This window comes from Copidosoma floridanum, unplaced genomic scaffold (assembly GCF_036245765.1).
Source record: "Copidosoma floridanum isolate Cflo_tuat_1 unplaced genomic scaffold, Cflo_Japanese_pri ptg000006l, whole genome shotgun sequence".
NCBI lineage: Eukaryota > Metazoa > Arthropoda > Insecta > Hymenoptera > Encyrtidae > Copidosoma > Copidosoma floridanum.
Window position 1 is genome coordinate 2,039,034 of NW_028321883.1, and position 21,136 is coordinate 2,060,169.

A 21,136-nucleotide genomic window follows, 5' to 3' on the forward strand; every position below is an offset into this window, starting at 1 on the left:
ATTTTTGAGGATTTTTTTCTTAGGATTTTTGAGGAGAAACTGCAGGAATTTTACTAATGTGAATACACTGGTTTATCTGTATGAAATTCTTCTTTGTATCATCCATTGTATTGTTCCCAGATTTTGAGACCGTATTCGTAGCAAGTGATCTATGAGACTGAAAAAATTAAACATAGATTTCTGAGATTTATATCGTTCAGAAATGGGTTTCTAATGTCACGAGTCGTTGATTTTTTAAATAAATAAATAAGTAAGCATTATTATTTATTCTGTAAGGTAACATACTCATCATAAAAAATAAATTATATGCACAGAAGATAGTATACATACTGAAATTCGACGTCAACAGCGGCAACGTTGAGAATCTCGAAGTATACACTGCATCTATCGAAAGGCTTAATAGAGCACAACTATACTTCTTTTTTATTTATATTCTTTACTAAGTTATTGTACTTTTTGATTTTAGATGCAAGGAAATATCACATTCCAAATCCCGTGCGCAAGGTTAATATAAGTTACTGCACATCCGAATAGTGCATATCCGACATGTTTACTTTGGAATTTGGGATATACATTATTCTTATATCTAGAATCAAAAAATAAATTGGTGCTACATCAAGACTCTCAATTTTTGCAATACACAGTTTAACATTCTTGATGTCATCACTGTTAACATTGGGTTTCAGTACGTATACTATATTGCGTATGGATGTATTTATTGAGCATTTTACGTAATTATAATAAAAAATTTAATTTTTCTTCGAATCTTTAAGATTTGAGAATAATCAAGAAGGACATAATTTACCAATTTTTAAAAATTTCTTATAGGTAGTATAAAAATCATTGATAGTCAAAAATTATAACTTTTTTTACGGCAAGCTTTATGTTTTTGTAAGAAAATTAACTTAAACAGAAAATAATCAGAAAAACAAATAACTGTCAATTTTTTTCTATAGATCGCAATTAAATTTTTATAATTGAGTAAAGTTTAAATTTAAGAACTTCAGTAAGAAATATTAAAAAATCCTATTAACTAGGTTTAACACATCTGCTCTTTGAATAATAAAAATACATTTTTGAGGAAAGCATCAGTTCTGCATGAAAAATCAGTATGCTTTGAAAAATTGCGAAACATACTTTAAGATATTTACTTTCTTATGGTCGTAGTCTAACAGTGTAAAAACTTATTTGTAAATAGAAAAATATAAATATACAGTATAGATTGAGTAACTTTTTTTAATGAAAATGTATTAGAAATTTTCGAAAATGCAAATTTTTGTAGTCAGTGGGGGCAATCTGTATTTGTCGAGGATTAAACAATCAAGTAACGAAAGGTTCAGAGATAAGAAGAAATAGGTTGTTATGAACCTTTTGTATTCTTCAGAAATTATTGGTATAGCATGAGGCTTATAAATGATTGATACAAAAATAGAGATGCATTACTAATACCTTTACATATTTTTATAGTTACGTTACATGCAATAGGATTTAAATATAAGTAGGTGATCTTTGTAATTGATGAGTCTATCAGGTCCTGAGTAAGTTTGTAGTACTCGTAATAGGAGGCGCTTGCAAAAATTCTCATAATTTGCGATCAGTGCAGTAAAAGTTTGTCACGTCATCGCTTCAAATTCCAGAGGGTACGCCTCAGTGATTGACAAACTGAGTGAGAGTATCCAGCAAAGAGTCAATTCTAGTAATACACGAGACAACGTGACACAGACAGATAGTAGAGGAAACATACTGTTGTTATGTTGCACTTGCAGGCGAACGCAGTTACGTAGGAACTCATTGATTTTTTTTGACGGCTGGTGATCTAGGGGTGCTTTACCAAACATACGCTGATAACGTACAATCAACCTTGATGAGTTTAAGAATAAATGTATTAAATATGCAAGAAAGTAGACACCATTAATGATCGAAGTGTTCTGTTTATTGTAGGGGCACGTTACTTACTGTATTTGCCCGCCAATATTGAGAATTTTATCGGTGTGTACATAGACGATGAAAAAACATCGGTGGATGCCTTTTTCTGCCTGATTAAAGGTATACCGAACTATCCATTATAGGAGGAATTGAGGCAATCTCAAACCCTATAAGCAGATGCACGCAAAGGCCACTGTCAAATTGAGGCTGGTCAAACGATAACCGCTTGATTTGTGTCAAATTGGGGTAACTATTTCTATACTTGTAGGCAATGTAGGTTAGTCAGAAGCTCGAGAACCTTCGCTACCCACTTCCTTAACGAAAATCACCTACTTTTTGCAGCACGATGAGATCGTAAAGACAATGTGCAATAGCCATATCATTCGCTCCAGAGACAATTTTATATGCGTACCGATTATGTATAATAACAGACCCAGTCTCAGGCCAGCAGAGTACTTCATCTTTACACAACTACTTCCTTTTACCCTTCACAGCAATACTTATAATCGAAGTGTAAGCGACAGTCAGCAATTGCTAGTATGTCAATGAAATACTTAGATTAGAGCTCTGCATAATCCGATTTATAGTCCATTGCCTAGAGACAAAAAAGTTCGATTAAATCTTATGTTTTCCAGTTAAAAAAAAATTGATCACTTCTCTACGTAATTTCAAAGAAATAAAGGGAAAACAGTATTATTGAAATTAGAAGTCGACTTCATTTATTTATACAACAATTTATGAAATAATATCAATTTTGTATTTAGTTATTTAGTTATATCTCCGCATTGCTCTCAGAGAAATTTTTTACCATTAATCACTTCGTCATTAAATTTCGACACTTTTTCGACACATTTCACTTCGACACTTTTTCAAACCCATTATACATTTTTGATAACACCTTAATGGCAAGAAAGTGTGGAAAAAAACTGTTTATACCAACAAATTTTCGATCGACTTAATAAAACCATCATGTTAATTTGAAGATAACCGTTAAAAATATAGATATTATGTTGCATAACAAATAGCTATTTGTAAAATTGAAGAATAGTTGTTAATTTTTGTCACTTAATTTTTTTAAGTGACAGTTCAAACTGTTATTAAAAACTTTACAGTCAGTTCATCAAGATTTTGCTTCGGTAAAAACATTGTATTTAATGTTAGTAATGATAACAAATGAGCAAAAATTGATTTTTGTGAATTTTGACGTTTTGCTTTAGCTCACTCTGAAGCGAAGATACAAGAAATTGTATGTAAGTAACTGGTATTCAGGCTGTGACAGAATCTAGCCAACTCCAGTGCGTTATTAAATGTTTTCGTCATGTTCAATGTATTTCGGCCTGAGAAAATGAGCGTACGTATCCATTTTAATAAGAATTTTGACTTAGTAGGGTTTTCCAAGAACAGCGGAAGAATCGAGATCAGCCCACTGCTGAAAAATAGCCCAATGAAGTAAAACCACGGTTATGGTGCCACATGTTGTGGGGTCAAGTTAAGGATATTCACTCATTATTTATGAATCACCTTAATCACAAGAGCATTGAAATAATATAAATAAACTTACATAAATGACAAAAAAAGATTTGCTAACTTATAACTAAACTTGAACAAACTATGACGACTATCAAAATTGTGATAAGTGATTTTCAATATATGAATGCAATATTAAAATTCCTATTCATCAGGTTTGAATTATTTTTATTCGTATTACTCCTCATAATAGGGCTTAATAATAATGAATTAAAAATTTAATACGGATAGTTGCTTGTTTCAACGCTGTGATTGGCTGATAATTTTGATCAAAACGAACACACTTGTAGTTATTCCCTCCACCACAGTAAGCAACGTCTTTTGTGATATTGTTTAATATATCCTTGAAGACATCATGAAAACGTTTTTTGTGACATAGTTAAATTTGGAAAACTTTTTTAGTACAAAGGGCCGCAAAAACTGTGTAAACTGTACCATAATGTCCAGTTACTTATTACAGGGTCACTAAATTTACGGAACCGTCGATCGACCTATCCAAAAAAATATATTTCTATCTAGTCTGTATTTATGTACTTCACTAATTGTATGACAATTTAAAATTAAAACATAAGTCGTATTAGTTGTCTTAGTCACGAAAGTCGGTGCACGTGGTACTCGCACAAAGCATTTGTTAGGTTACTTAAAATCAATATTGTCTCATGAATTTGCAAAAAATTCACAAAAAAGTACTTAAAGATGATTAAAAAGTTCTATACTTGTTGATACCAAACACTGGTTTGAGGTGGCTACGTGCACATTTACACGAAAAAAACTTAATATTACTAGAAATAATCAGATGTAAGAAAATAATATTCATGTATTTGTATAAAAATATAACTGGAACAATACCAAGTGGTCATGGTTCCAACATATAAAATCATACACTGTCGATAAGAGTGAATGCTATGAAGTAGAGTTTAGCAGGCAAAGGCAACTAGATAAATAAGTCTTTTATAAAAGCAACTTACTAGAGTTTGAATCTGTAAGAAACTTATGTTATAAAAGGTATTTAGAGCGTAGTTGCGTACTTTGAGATACATTATGTTTTATATTTTAAATCAAAAACCAAATTTTCTACATCAAACTTTTTACAACTGTCATAATAATTGTATGCAAATAAATTTTATTCGCTCCGTGCATAAAGGTAAAAATTGGAACTTCGATACCCAAATTCCATTTAAAATACATGTATTCACCAATACTAGCACCAAAATGATAGATTTGGCACTAGTGTCGGTGATTATATGTGTTTTAAATGGGATTTGGGTATCGGAGTTCTAATTTTTGCCGTTTGTGCACGGAGCGAGTATCCATTAAAAAAAAATCAAACGATGAATTTTAGTTCAAAATCGGGATATTTTTACACTTTTCACGCAGATAAAAGTAGATTTTCTAAAAAAATAAACTGTTTATTATTCTTCACAATCATCATTAATGACTTTTACAAAAAAAAGTTTTGAATAACCTTGTGCATTCTTTTTTATAATAAAATATTCATAAACTAGTATGCAACAAAGAATACGTTTAATTCTTTCGAAAACCAGCTTTTTCAGCCTTGAAATGAGCCTACATACAGTGCTGGAGTCTCAGTTAAAATTTCTACGTCATAAACAATGTAAGCAGTTTGCTATAAGAAATTATGACTGTATAAAGAACCATAGTAGTGCTTAAAAGTCTGTTAAGTAAATTTAACAGTAGAACTAATTATAAAAAACAATTATACAGTTAAATCACGTCGTACGGGAGCGCTACAAGGTAAGTTTGAGGAAACGGACGAAGTATCAACGACCGCGCTATTTATTTGCTATCAGCATACTAAAATTTCCAAGTAGCAAAAAATAGTTATTTTTATCAGTGTGCCACAAGTATTTTGGTTTCATTCGGCCTCTTCAATCCTTTTCGACAGCTTTACTGACAAATGTAGGCTAGAAAGTCATAAGAATGACAAAAATAAGACATGTGTGTCTCAAAATGCTTAAACCAAGATTTTTTCAAGCTAAGTGTCCGCAAAATTGTCTTATCGTTAACTTAGCTACAAATCTGATAGTTAATAGATAGGCATGTTCTTAAAAAGAAGCTGTGCTGCCATCACCGTATGATGTTGGCGATAGGTATATTTACTGAGGTCTTTCTATATATACACTAAAGACAAGCAGAGAAATCATTTTTTGTCTGCTAAAGTTGTTTTGCTTTTGTTATTCAAGATTAACATGATTATAGTTATCATAGAAATAGTTAATGTGATGATTTCATGACAAATGTATATACAGCTGAGAGTTAGATGAATCGAATATTGAAATCAACAAAAATGTACATAAACTAGAAACTTAAATGCAACTGACTTAAAGTGCCTAGAAGTTAAGAAAAATACTGCACTTTAGTTGTGTTAAAATTATTTTAGAATATTAAATCTGATACTCAAAGTTTTTTAGTTAACATCTTTGTATGAACTTTTATTTTCAATCTATTGTAGCTGCTACCAGAACCCTGGATCATCTTGGACTAAGAGGAGAGGCCCAGAGGTGGTCAAAAATTAATATTATCTGCAACTCTCACAGGAATTGAGAGACCTCATAATGAGTGGGTATCCAAAATTTTTTCGTCATATTTTATTTTGTTAAGAGTTTTGTTGGTTTTTAAGAAGTGCCATTTTGTTAACACTAGATATCAGTTACAACCTAGACCAATAGACACAAAATTAAATTTTATTTTTAGCACTATTGGGATTTATCTTCTACAGTTAATTTCTGAAAAATAGACCACTTCCCCTTCAAAAACAATATCTGCCACAACTTTGTTGATCATTTTTTTACAATAATCTATATTATAAGCCAAGGTGGCGGCAATTTTTAGATTTAACAAAGAAAACAAATGATTTTATTTTTATAAGAATTTTTCAAGTGCAACCGAAACCGTAAACAAAAACTTTTTATTCTCTGTCGATTGGGCCCAGTCATGGCATGTATAAATTTTTTTCAGTTGGCAATTTTTGCATTCTGACCTCACCCGTCATAGCAAGACTAAATCACAAAAACCCTTTGGATCTCCACGAATCAAAAGATTTTTTTGATGTTCATAAGATTGGTAACAGGTATTAATTTTTTACCTTATCTGTACCCCAGCTTTTGGTCTAAAACACCTGCAGTTCGATGCTGCTGAGTCTAATTCATTAAGATTAGAATCAAATCTCAATGAGAAAATGATCTCATTAACCCTTAGTTTCAAAATAGAAAATAAAAAAATAAATCGTTACTTAACGGAAAGTGTTACACAGCTCAATAAATGACCAAAATGATTGAACAGTTACAATATAGTAGTTTCAATTTCTATTAAGCCAGTAAAACGTTTTCTATATGCAATATTAAATTAGTCTGCTTTGTTACAATTATCTGGAGTTGGATACTATTTAATTTAATAGTGCTCTTAAACTTAATAGCCATTTTAAAAGCTTCTATATTGCTTTACAAAGCTAAGATCTTGAAGTGTTTGATCTGGTATTTAAAATTTAAAAATTGTTGCTACAATTATTAGTTTAAAGAAAGGATTCGAGTAATGGATAGCAAGAATATAAATTTTTTTTACTTTTTATATAATGGATGTGCCGGAAAGTTATTTTGTACGGTAGTATATTAAAATTGAGTAATGAAATAGAAAAATATTGGTTAATGTAAATCGAATCTATTAAAGTAACTAAAGCAAATGTAGCGCGTCTAACATAACCAGTAAATTTGAAGAAGAAATTATGTAAGTAAAAATAAGCATATTGAACTAAATGGTTTCTTAATTTTTTAGACTTAAAACAACATCGGTGCCTAAAGCAACTCAGTTCATTAGATAACAAGTTATTAGAAGTTAACAAACCTTATAAGTTCTAGAGAAAAAGAATAGTTACATCAGCACTGGGCAGTGAAAAAATCCAAGAGAACGAATCTAACAGCTTCAAAATGTTTGGTGAATTATAAAGACAAAAAGTACTGGTAACTGTACTAGATTCTCATTTGCATGTTTAGTGTGAACTTATAGTCTAAGATCTTCCCTATCAAAAGAAAAAAAAATTGGTTTATAAGTTTGTATAAGCACCTCGATTGAAGCAGTCTAACGTGTCATCTAATGGCCAATATATTTTATTTAAAACTCAGAATGAAAATTTCTTTGCACAGTAAGGCTTTCTTTTGTAATAAAATTGAATTATTTTTTGAAATAATAACAAACAAATACTAAAATCCATGATATTCGCTTCAAATACACATTAAAATCGTGCCTGTTCAATTCAATAAAAACGAGGGAAAGTATAAGAAAATTAACTAACCAATACGATTTGCTGCTTCTTATTGATTTCATCTAATTGAGATGATACAAACAACTCCCATTTTTGCATATTTTCTTCAGGTAAATTTTTTTTTAAATAATCGGATAAAACATTACATTCTTCACACTGCTTTACAATTTCGTTGGCCATTGCTACAAGATGTCCCATGTATCCTGGTCTGACTTTATTTTGATTATTTCTGTAAATTAAAAAGAGATGAATGAATAAACTGAACTATTGCTATTTAAAAATTTTATACTTACAGAATACAAATACTCTCAGTTTTCCAAGCATCAAGTATGCGGTCAATGTACATACTTTTGATGAAAATCTAATTAAAAGAAACAATAGTTATTAAAACATAAAAAGTGAAGAGCAAGTTAATCTCCATCTCGAATTTTCGTTAAATACAACAATATACTTAAACAGGTTTTATATTTGGCTGTAATTTATTTTAACAATAAAATAGAATCACAAAGAAACTGAACAGAAATTCACTTCATTAGCAAAAGCACCTAAAATGTGAGGCAGTACACGATGAGCAATAAATTGTAATGTCATTAGCTATGAGGTTGGTGCAAATAAACAACACGTAAATTTTAACAAAAAAGTTTTTGGGAATGAAAATGAGCAAAACTTTAAGAAGCCAAAAAATTTTTTGTTGCCATCTGTAACAAAAGATATTGAAACTGTTAAAATGATAGTAAGTTTCTGCAGTTATGACAAAAATACTAAATGCTGGAATGAATTTTGTTAGTGACGTTTGAAAATAAACTAAACTCAAGTATTTTAGAGCTTAACTTTTGTACATGTAAGATCGTATTCTCAGAAACTTTGATACATTTTATAGATAACAATATAGAAGTAAAGAATAGGTAGCTATTTTTATTGAAAAACATCATTGTCTGTTGACGAAAGCTGATTTGATGATAAGCATTATAAACTAAAAAGTATTAGTAACCTTAACTGAAATAAATCAAATCAATTTTTTCTGCAGCCAAACATGTATCATAGGCTATCAAAAATTTTCTGAAAACTAATTGTTTACTGCGACGTTCTTGCACATTTTATTGCAAAAAAATTACTTTTACACATCAATTAAAATGAAAAAGTCGGAAAATACTAAACCTTAAAAAAAGTACATTACGATACTAGTGCACGGAGAATGCGATTGACACACAAGTGCCAGTCACATAACCTCTTGCACGTGTGATGTATACAACTTTTCGACACAACGAGGGTAAAGAACAAGATTTAGAGCCATCTAATGTGGCTATGCAAAGACCTCAAGAAACACACGCACTCACACGAGTGCGCAGGACGAGCTGTGAGTCACGTTTGTAAATCGGGATCTTTAGAGTCACAACAAATGGCTCGCAATCAAGTCCCCACGCACGGCGTGTCGAAAAAAATGTCCAGTGCAATGTTTATTGTTAATAATAGTGAGCAAGTTAAAATTAATATAATGAACCTTGCTAAAATAGTATACTTAATTTTTAATGAGCAATCAAATTATTTATGAGTTATTATTAGCAGATTCGATGGATTTGTATTTATATTGCAGATGATTTTAGGCACAAGTTCATCAGAGAGGGTAAAGTTTTTGCTAGCAGAATGAGCAGGAATAATAATGTAAATAATTATTTTTTTTATGTTACTCATATTTGAAGCTCATATTTCTACACTAACATACTACGTGGCACTTAAATATTCTCATTTTAGGTTACGTTATGATATGATCAAATTATTGTATAAATAGTCGAAATAATGATGTGTCGTTGATTGTGGCTAAAACAGGCACATTTACTAGAAGAATAAAGAATGTGATTCAATCAACTTACTGCGACAAAAAGTGTTAACAATTTATTTATTTTGTTCTTCCCGTTTAAAAGTGAGAATTTTCCATTATTATATGTACTGATAAAAACTACTTCAAAAATTCAGTAGTCAGAGATAACGAAGGCGCTCAAAATGTAGGTTTTTATAAATTTATTTATAAATTTTTTATGTTTTATTACAGTTTGTTTAGAACAGTTAAAAATTGATCAAAATAGAAAGATAGTGCTATACTAAGTAAAACCCGTAGTTTTCATAATAAAATTCCATTAATTAACATCCATCTTTACACATGCACGCATCTACTTTGAAAGTATTTGGTACGGCTAAAAATCATTAAAAAAAGGACAAAAAATATCCATCTAAAAAAACTGTACTAATCTTAATACTTAATAAAAATACTTTAAGAATAATTTGTTATTGAAAAAGATTAATAATCTATCTGGTACATAAGATTAAAATAGTAATATTTTTATAAAGTATTCATGGATAACACTGGAATTTATCTAAATGATGATTAAGAATGACGTAACTAATTACTGGAACTTATGAGAAATAAATGTTATTAATTCCTATGACTAATAATATTTCTATTCTACCACTAGAATACTATTTTGAACGGTTAATTTCAAGGATTTTTTAACGCGAAAAAACCCTTTTTTATAATTTTCTTTATTAGTTATTAAACATATCAAGTGATTGATTTAACAGAGTTTATAGAAAATCAGTTCTATAAAGTCGTAACAACATTTAAAACTAACCTATCACAATATTTAGTTATTTTCAATTTTTTTCAAGAAATGACTTAGAAATAATCTTGCAAAGATTATTGGAATTCGTAATTTGAAAATGTTTTCAAAGTACTGTGCATTCCTTGTTTATTAAAAAAAATTTTTTTTTATTTTTTACTTGGTAACATCATAACTTGTACATAATAACTATTTTTTTTTAAATAAACATATAATTAGTGGCATTATAATAATTATATAAATACTAGCAGAGCACGATTGCAAAGATATACAAGTGACAAAAAGAAATTCAAGCCAAATTATTATTTTGAGGCGAGAATTATTAAGTAAGGAATTGTAGAAATAAATTCATTTTTCTTTTTCTCAATGCCAAAATTCCAAGACTCTTATAAGGAAAGCCTTCCTCTAACGAAATTGACTGTGTAGTTCGTAGCTCTCAGAAGTGTCAAGAAACAACCAAAGTCAGCTGCTAAGCTTGAGCACGTGAAGTCAGGAAATGCCAACTCCATAGTATGTAAGGCAAAGAATTTTAGACTCAAAACTTCACGCAAAGTGCATTTCTTCGTAGGGCGTTTGAGTCAGAAGTTTTTCACCACTCATCGAGTGTGCTTACAAAAACTATTAGTTGAGAAAGTTTTTCTAGTAAAAAAAGTCGGATGATATTAATAGCCAATTACAACATTACCATAATTCTCACAAACCAAGTATTATTTTATAAAAAAACTAGCAGCCCCCCGACTTGGCTTCGCCCGAGACTTTTTAAATGGGACACCGTAGTGTGTTGACATGTCATGTGGAAGGTTTTCAGTTAGAAATTTTACATTTACTCTGAACACTTCTCAGAACAAAAATCTTCTTATTAAAAAAATATTTTTTCAGAATCCATACAGTTTATTTGGTCAAATAATAAGCTGTTAAAATTAAAAAAATATAATTATGCCATAAAACAATCGTTGGCCATAAGGGGCCGTTGATTTGTAGTTTCTCCTGTAAAACTTACGAAAAGGGCTATTTTTCAAAGTTGTTAAGATTTAAAATTTTTAAAAAATATAAATTAAAAAAAAAATTTTTTTTCTCTTATCAAACAACTTTATTACCAGAGCAACAAAGTCCCGGAGCTTAATCTCTACATTTTTTTATCACCACAAAAATACAAATACATTTTCTATTTATTTAAAAATCTGTAAGATTTAAGAAATTTTGTAAAGGTTATAATGAAAAGCTGAACTCTCACGTAATAAATTCTATGTTTGACGATTTTGACGCTGCTGTTCTACTCCCGATAAATTTTCTGCGTCAGTTTCTTAACACCTAAAATTGTATTCACTAGAGACATTTGAAGGTTTTCCTTCCAATTCACCCTCTTTTGACTTTTGGCATGGTTAAGACTTTGTGACCCGTAAAGGCTGTTTTCTGTAACCTTTGGTAAGTTCTGATATATTTGTTGGCAAGGTAGTTCAATTTCCGATGGCCCTAAAAAAGACTGATCAGCTTCCTAAGTAAACTCTTTCTTGACTGAAGTTAACAGGAATTGTGACTGCCTGGATACCTCAGCATGATCTTTTCTGGCCTGCTGTTAAAACCCTAGACTGATCAGGACAAAAACTACAAAGTCCGAAGCTTTGGAGTTAGTTGTAGAGATCTTTCCCAACGTCTCCTGGTATAACGTCAAAGACGTTGGTGTCTCAAGCGCCTTTTTTTAGCAGACTCAGTTGTTTCGGTAATTTAAAAAAGCCTTGTGACAAACAACTCTGCTCGTGACGACTGCCAGTGAATGACTGACTTGGTGTAATAGTGGCCATCTTTCGTTAACATATTCTTTTAGTCGACGAATCGCTTCTGAAAATGGTAGTGAAAATGTTTTTGTTGGTGAGGTAGTTTAAACTTAGGTGGCCCTTAAAAGAACCGATGAGATTAAAGGTTAAATAGGAAACGTAATTAGTTATAATGTTCCTGAAAAGGGCCAGTGGTAAAACTTCCAGTTATTCTTTAGTATTATTCACGATGATTGAGAGTCAGCTGCGGAAAGCTTGATTATTACCCTCGGAGTCTTCGTGTACGGAGAGCGTACATAAGGGAGATACGCCGCTGACCAAAGAATATCTCGTCTTTAGGTCGTTCCCCGCATAACCAACCGCTCATCGTTAGTCGGGGAAGTGGGCCTAGAGAATACCTTCTCTGTGTGTATGATGTTGGGAGGATCACTAAGGAGGTAGCCGTTGTAGCTGCCCGTGCCCCTCAGGGCTGTCTTCCCGGGCTTACATTTGTAGCTAAAAATTCTCTAACGGCACCAGGCTAGATGGTAAAACAGCCACATAGCTCTGAAGTGTTGGAGCAGGTTATGCTCTGGCTAGACACGTCTCCTGGTATTCTGCCGGAGACGTTATCGGTGAGAATAAATTTTTAGTGGAGGCATTCGTCAATACTGGAGGTTAAGGATGGAAGTAGACCTAAATCACTCGCCCATTGGAGAAGAGTGTCGTCAGTATCCGGGAGTCTCAGGTGCTCGAATTTCATCTGCATTCTCGATACAGCTCGATGAACAGCCGATAGAGAAATGCTGTAACTTTTGAGACGCACCTACCTATTATAACCACACTTATTTGATTCTCTTGCAGGCAGCTTTGATTTTATGTCGACGCTATCTATTGGATTCTACTAAACTAACGTGAAAAGCTAGCAAACTTTGAGCTAATTTATTGCTATTGTTATTCACTTTTTCAAGATGAAAACTATACTAAAACCATCTAGGAAGTGTCAAGAATCGGTATGCAAAATTTCAGTAAAATCGGCTTAGTAGTTTTCGCGGTTAGCGATTACAACGGTTTTAGCGACTTTGCTTTATACATTAGTAAGATAATAACTCAGAAACAAAAGTAGTTTGTGAAATTTAGAAAAATAATTTTTATAATTTAGAATTGGACATTAAGCAGAAATGCAATAATTTCCATACTCAAATAAATACAGGATTTGATGAATTAAGTGTTTATTAGAAAGAAAGATTCTTAAAGGCCCTCGAGAACGAATAAACGCATTGGCAGACAAACACACCCACACATATACATATGAATTAATAATACAGTATTTGAGCGTGAAGCATAGTGCTCCCTTTTAAGCTTAAGAGGAAAAAGTGTTAAGTTATGTGTCAGATACTCTCTGCTCTCTCTCTCTCTCTCTCTCCATCTCTCTCTTTCTCTCTCTGTCTGGCGTAAGAATTCAGATATATAACCGCAAATAGGTAAACTATAGAGATTCTTTGGCAGAACTTAGCAGACAGCTGAGGGGGCCAACAATTTAAAAAAAAAAAAACTATAGGGATTCTAAAACAGTGGAGATTCTAACACAGCTGTGGCCTCACAGCCTTACTACTTTACCTCTACGACCTCTTGTTCTAATGCTAGAATTTTTTTTTAATAATAAGAAGATGAAAATTATAATTTGAATCAATATTAATACGAAAAAAAAGTTTAAAAAGACAGAAAATTTTCTTTAGCTGTGTGTAGTCAAGATAAAAATCTACGTTAAAATGGGTCAATCCGTATACTTCTATCGGTAGCGCAGATTTTCACCTTAGCTGTACACAACGTAGATTTCTATCATACGTAGAATTCCATCTTGGCTACGCGCTGATATTACTGCACACTTTTTTCAGCCATTGCTTGCATTGTGGCGTGTCTGCAGCATATAGGCACCCACTATGCTGCTGTGCAACCGTCGTCGCGTCGTCTCGTCGCGAGTAAAACGTGGTGCTCTCATTGTAACGTGGTGCTCTCATTGTTATCGTGTTTGCAGGGACCTCATCAACGCCGTCAGTACTGTGCTCGGCTGTAGTCCTGTACACTATGTTGTGTGTGCATCGGAGATGTGTTGCAGCCCTATACACTGCATTTTTTTCGGCCATTGCTTGCATTGTGGCGTGCCTGCAGCATATAAGCACTCACTATGCTGCTGTGCAACCGTCGTCGTCTCATTGCGAGTGAAACGTGGTGCTCTCATTGTTATCGTGTTTGCAGGGACCTCATCGTCGCCGTCAGTACTGTGCTCCACTGTAGTCCTATACATTATGTTGTGTATGCATCAGAGATGTGTTGCAGCCCTATACACTCCATTATGGCGTGCCTGCAGTATATAGGCACTCACTATGCTGCTGTGCAACCGTCGTCGTCTCGTCGCGAGTGAAACGCGGTGCTCTCATTGTAACGTGGTGCTCTCATTGTTACCATGTTAGGCTCGTTTGCAGGGACCTCATCGTCGCCGTCAGTACTGTGCTCCACTGTAGTCCTATACATTATGTTGTGTATGCATCAGAGATGTGTTGCAGCCCTATACACTCCATTGTGGCGTGCCTGGAGTATATAGGCACTCACTATGTTGCTGTGCAATCATCGTCGTCTCGTCGCGAGTGAAACGTGGTGTTCTCATTGTTACCGTGTTGCACACGTTTGCAGGGATCTCATCGTCGCCATCACTACTCTGCTCCACTGTAACCCTATACACTATTTTGTGTGTGCATCATAGATGTGTGCACACTGCAGTCTACATTACTACTTCTGCTGCATCATCAACGAGTTTGTCAGTATTTTTAGTGCAGCTACTACTGTCCAATCCTATACACTGCAGACTATATTACCACTTCTGCTACATCCTCTACGAATTGTTCAGTATTTTTGGTGCAGCTACTGCGATAATGTAATATATACATATGCATTATAAAAATGTAGGAGCTGGAAGGCGCAAAACGCACAAACAGTATAATGACTGCTTGAAGTCGTTGCTGTTGCTAATGGTACACAACAGGTTGCGTCCTTTGTTTGTTGCAAGTTGAGTTTCGTCTCTCACCAATTGCAGATCAAGTGCACCGCGGATAAAGTGAAATTGTGAATAGTAAACAACTTTGTAGAATTCTCTGGAAGTCTTGACGTTTTAAATTCGCGTCCATTATGTGTATTTCCAGGTTCTAGAGATACATAACTTAGTTTGTAGATCTTTTTAGTAATAGGCTCGTGCACATTCCTCTGCTACAGTTACTCTCTTCATGTCAAACATTCGTGAGATTCTGTCACTCTCTAAAAACTGAAGAGAGGGCAAATCAAGAGCAGTCTGTAGTAGAGATAATTGAAGATAAAAATCTGCAAGTAAAAGAAGAAAAGGAGAAAAAAGATCATGTCCATGATCCGAGGAAAAAGTCAAGTTATTCCAGCAGAGAAGCTCCCATGGATCTACCTATTCCAAAATGGGGTTTAAAGAGATGTTTGTCAGCACTTGATGCTTTTGAGCAACATCCAGATTCATGGATAATTATTCATGAGTGGCCATAGCAAAATAATCATCAGAAATCAGATAGTTTAAGTATGATTATTATTTCTTATCGATAAAAGTTCTAGTAAACAGTTTTTACAAGTTAACATCAAATTTATCTTTTTTTGTTATTTTACCAGGAGAAGATGATAGGTGTGAGGTGATCCAAGAAGTAGCTGAAAAAGCTAAAAAAAATATCAAACGTATAATAAATTTCCTGAAATAGATTTTGAAGATGCACTTTAAGTTAAGATCAAATTTATTGCAGTATACCTAAATGAAACATTATAATTTTGTTTCAGTATTAAGTGTCCTGAAATCTTATTTATCTATAAAAAAAAAGAAAAACTGTGAGCAACGCTGGAAAACGTAATTTTTATAATAACTTTGTTTAGAATAAATGAAAAAGTATACATTAAATACATTGACTAACACATAATAATTACCTCTGTTTTAGATGATGAATTGGAAGTCCAAACTGCATCACAGCAATCGTCTCCACTAGCACAAATTTCATCACCTTTGTCTGAGCACACTCTATCACCTCCGCTTGTACTTAAGTCAACTTCCTGTTCTGATATAGATAATGAAACTGCGTTCTTTGGAGAAAGAATGGTTTTGTGGAAAAGAAGAACCATAAGAGTAAAGTAGGCCTGGGGACGTGCACCAGGCATCCTCAATCCTGTTTTTGCACCAGTAAAAAGTACTAAGAGAAAAAAGAAACGGAGGAAAAAAAGGACAAGTGTGAGAAAACGGTTAAAAGGACGATTTAATAAATTTCTTAATAATGAGACTTAAAGCTTATATATTTGAATTTATTATCTTTCAATGAATGAGTTTGAGTATAAGTCTTTCAACGATTTTGTAAAACATGAACGGAATAACAATTAGGAATTGAGCCTGATGCCCATAGAATCCAATTATAATGAGATTCCAACCATTGATTGGTTCTACGCTCTTCAGCCAATAGCTTGGACCATTTACAGGGTGCTTTAAAATGATTAACTATAGGTATCTTATTTTCTTGAACAGCGAGGATGGCTGCCTCTTTTAACACGAATATGTTTGAGGATCGCTTGAAGCCTTGAAGATCGACTACGTAATCCATAACGGACAGGAACTTCTTCGTTGCCTTCAAGAGATTATCTTTTTCTCCAGGAGTCAGCAGATCTTTCCAATAGCTCTATTTGCTGACGAATGACGACTTGGCAATACTGCGGCTCCGCAAATAGACTATCAGAGCTTCCCCACCCTTACTTAAGCCGTGCGCACTTTTCGACGGCTTTCAAAATATTTTCTCGTTGAATCAGCAGCAGATCGTTTTCCAGGAGCTTCTTTCAGTGCGATGGTCCACTCTCAACTGACGGCTTTGCACGGCTATGACTCGTCATATAGCCTCTTGAATCTATGCCTACTTAAACTTGCGCATGCGCATGTTATCCCCCACTACTTTGATAAGGGATATAAGGCACCGTCAAGCTTCAAAGGAGTCATTCGTCGCTTCAAGCTGGTCAAGAACACATCGGTAGCGAAGTCTACGAGAAGATTTACTACACTTGTACAGCACTCTAGAGAAAATACTAGCCCCACAACTCTAACAAGGGATATAAGGCAGCGTTGAGCTCTAAAGGAGTCATTTGTCGCTTCGAGCTAGTCGAGTACACATCGGCAGTGATTTTCATCGACATACTACGAGATATTACTAAGTATTTATAAGGTTTTAATTATTCTTAGACTCAGTTGTGAAAAGTATATTATCTATCTTTATAATGAGTGAAGAGGATTTTTAAACCAACTTTTATCAGATAAACATAATGTATACATCATCATCATCATCATCATCATCATCATCATCATCATCATCATCATCATCATCATCATCATCATCATCATCATCATCATCATCAAAAATTATGATAGAGTTTTGTAGAGCATCGTCTAGACACACTACTACTTTATGTTCTCTAAGAGGAAAGTATTGCACTCCATCTATAGGCTCCGAAAGCTCTTTTAAGAACTTATATTTCGATTGGTTAAGCGACTTTAAATACAGATAAATATTTTCAAATTTTAATAGATTAGGATGTATAATTGGTGATAATGAACTGTTTGTCTTACCACAATTAGATTGACCACAGAAAACAGCTCAGATAAATTCAGGTAGTAAGTCACCATGTCGACTGAAGCGCTTTTCCTATTTTACAACAGCATCGAAGTTAGGAACGTGCAATTCTACGGATTGCTCTTTAAATATTATGTCTGCACTGTACAACGATTTGACTACGACTGACGTCTAGTCTATAAAAATACTGTTTATATACTCTCGTGGTTGCACATTTTCGGACCTGCAGACTATAAATACGATGATTTCCTTCTCTAGAGCTTAGTCGTGAACCAACCTCCATAGAGTGATGACCATACATAAGAGAGGACGTGGTCTCCTGAATAAGATTATAAACACTTTACCCGCTAAACTTAACATACCAGCCTATCAGTACTGCGGACCAGATACTTAACTTGTGAAACGTCTTGCCAGAGATGTTTCAGGTATAAACACACTAGACGAAGCGTGCAAAGAGCACGATATTGCTTATTCTCATAATTGAGAAAACATCGAAGCTAGAAACTCAGCAGATAGAGTCTTAGCCGAGAAAGCTTGGCAAAGAGTTCAAGCTGGAGATTCAAGTATTGGGAAAAAAGCAGCGGCTCTAGCTATTACGAGTACTATGAGGCTTAAAAGTCAATCGGGTATGGGTGTGAAAAGTAAAAAGAGACCGTGCACTGTCTTGCATACAGTCATTAAAGTAGCATTATAGAAAACAAATACCAAGAGCAAAGATGCACACAAGGTTATTACTTTGGCTGTGAAGGGGACTCGTAGTGCAGTTAAGAAAGCAGGTGGTAATAAAAGTGTAAAAATAACACGTATCTTACCTCTCCCTGCTTTAACTGGTGGTGCATTACCTCTAATACCCTTATTCACTGGTTTAAGTGAAAACAGTGTACTGGCTAATGGTGTAACTGAGATATTAAAAAGTATGAATGCTAGTAAAGCTGCTTAACAGTAGCTGCAAGAAAGCCGAAGACACAATAAAACTATGGAGGCTACTGCACTTAGAAAAGGTCTCAAACTTTGACCATACAAAACTGGATTAGGTTTCTACTTGGAGCCGTTTGCTGTAAGTGGTTTAAAAAAAAAATTAATTAAATAAAAAGTCCTGATCAATCCTTAACCAACATTGAATTACTTAAATATGCTAAAAAACTGAAAATTCTTAATTTTCGTGGAGTATTTATGCGAAACAACTTACTTTCGAATGGGCCATGATATCGTGAGACTGCTACTGTATATCTTGATGATAAGGATGGACCTGAAGCTCATTGGGTAGCATTTAAAAAATGTGGTGAAAATGTTACATACTATGACAGCTTTGGCGATCTACAGCCACTTTTAGATTTAATGCTGTACTTGGGAGTTGATAAGGTTAAGTACAACTACGAAAAATATCAAGACTTTGATTCTTTTAACTGCGGTCATTGGTGCTCACTATTCTTATCGAGGAGATTGTCAAAAATTATGTAAGGGAGTGTCATAATCAAAAACGATTAATTCGCTATTCAGCAGTCATGGAAAAAACATTGGCACTTAGTCTGTCTGGTACTTCTTCTGTATAAGAAGCGCAGTATTTTCCACCTATCAAATTATCCCTAAAACATAACTACATTCTTGGCTTAGTAAAACTCCTTATATTTGATTCGATTTAAAATATTGACGAAGGTAATAATAAATTTTATATAAGTGATCAAGCGGTTGTTTTTCCAACAGGTAGCTACGAAATTCGAGATATCGAGTCATTTTTAGTGGACGTATTACAGCCTCAGGATATAACTATTGATATCAAACCCAACAATAACACACTTCGTAGTGTAATTATCTGTAGCCATACGATTGATTTTAAACCAAAATATTCTACAGGCCGTCTCTTGAGTTTCACTAAACGTATTTTAGAAGATAACTTCACCCACAACTCAGACTTACCTGTGGTTATTCTCAAAAGAAATGCATTACGAGTTGAGTGCAACATCACTACTGCAGCCTACATAAACGGAAAAAAGGTTCATACAATTCACGAATTTTTCTCAGGCGTCCCGCCAAGATACAAAATTATTGAAGTTTCTTCACAAATAATTTATTTACCGATCGTTGGGCACATTACTGATCACATACAATTACGTGTAGTTGACCAGGACAGAGAATTAGTCAATTTTTGTGGAGAAGTCATAACGATAAGGTTGCACATAAAATCCCCACAATAATGGGAATCGTGTACAATCATAAAAGGTTTATAAGCAGCTCGACATGCACTCCTGTGCTCAGTCGACAACGAGCATCCAAACCGTCAACACGTCAACGGAGAAAAAACTTAAAAGTCAAAAGCTAACGCATCAAAACATTCAGATTCTAATAAATTTAGGATTAAAATTAAAAGGCCGTGGTAGAAACTAAATTGTGTATTCTTATTTTGTTGCACCAAGCATGAAAGAGATTCTAAGCATTCATTCATCTGTTACCTTTGACGAGTCTATTGCACACCACGTGATCCATGCTCATCAACCACACGCATCTGCAACTTATAAGAATGTAGGTCTGACGACCCTTATGAAAAACTGGCTCACACTTAGTCCTGATCAGGATCTTATGACTGAAAATGCCAGTTGGCTTAGAATTTTGAATGAAACAACTGTAACTAATATGAATGGCTCCTATGGTGTCTTAATTTCTCTGAATATGATATTAGTTTTCACTGAAAACTATCGCAAGATTGTTGTTAACGTGAAACATGAACTCATACTCACGAGATCAAGAACTGATTTAAATGTAGTCATTCAATCACAAATAGTGGGTAATGGTGATGCTAACGCAGTACAAGTCTGAAAAGAGTTCAAGATAGAAATATTGAAACTCGAATGGCATATGCCCTATGTAGTGATGTCAGATTCTCATAAAATTCGACTGCTTACTTATTTACAAAAAGATAGGTTCATATCTATGAGTTTCCGAACTTGGGAGCTCCATGGATATCTACTCTTGCCCACAACATCAAAAAATATGTAGACAGTCAAAACGTCCAAATCAGTTGGAAAAACCACGATACGTAATTTTAGCTTTCCAGACGAACCGTAAGAATTAAAGAGGAGTTAATTCTCGTATGTTGGATAATTGCAACATAAAAAATGTAAAACTCTATTTAAATTCGCAATATTATCCCTACGGTGATCTTAATCTCGATAGCAAAACATTATTTTGCACTGTTGTATGATATATTTGCTAATTTTTAGAATTCGTATTATGGTAAAGATCATGCCCCACTGTTAGGAGGTTACCTCTCAATGTCATTGATTGCTCCAGGCAAAATGAGTCGCTGAAAAATGCTCCAGTTGATGTACGCTTGGCATTTGAATCTCACGATAATTTTACCGACAACACACC

At 33.7% G+C, this 21,136-nt stretch overlaps 1 protein-coding gene across 3 annotated transcripts in view; it reads right to left on the reverse strand.

Moving 5' to 3' along the window:
- The window catches only part of fmt (phosphatase 6 regulatory subunit 1-like protein fmt), a 400,722-nt gene that overhangs the window by 84,625 nt on the left and 294,961 nt on the right, over window positions 1-21,136 (reverse strand). For 2 of the 3 annotated variants that reach the window (XM_089598237.1, XM_089598238.1), the window contains 2 exons: window positions 8,026-8,093; window positions 7,763-7,961 (listed from right to left, as the gene is read on the reverse strand). The exons of the other annotated variant lie outside the window; for it this stretch is intronic. In XM_089598237.1, coding sequence (XP_089454363.1) covers window positions 7,763-7,961; window positions 8,026-8,093 — 267 coding nt within the window. The remainder of the gene's footprint in view (window positions 1-7,762; window positions 7,962-8,025; window positions 8,094-21,136) is intronic. 3 annotated transcript variants of the gene reach the window in all.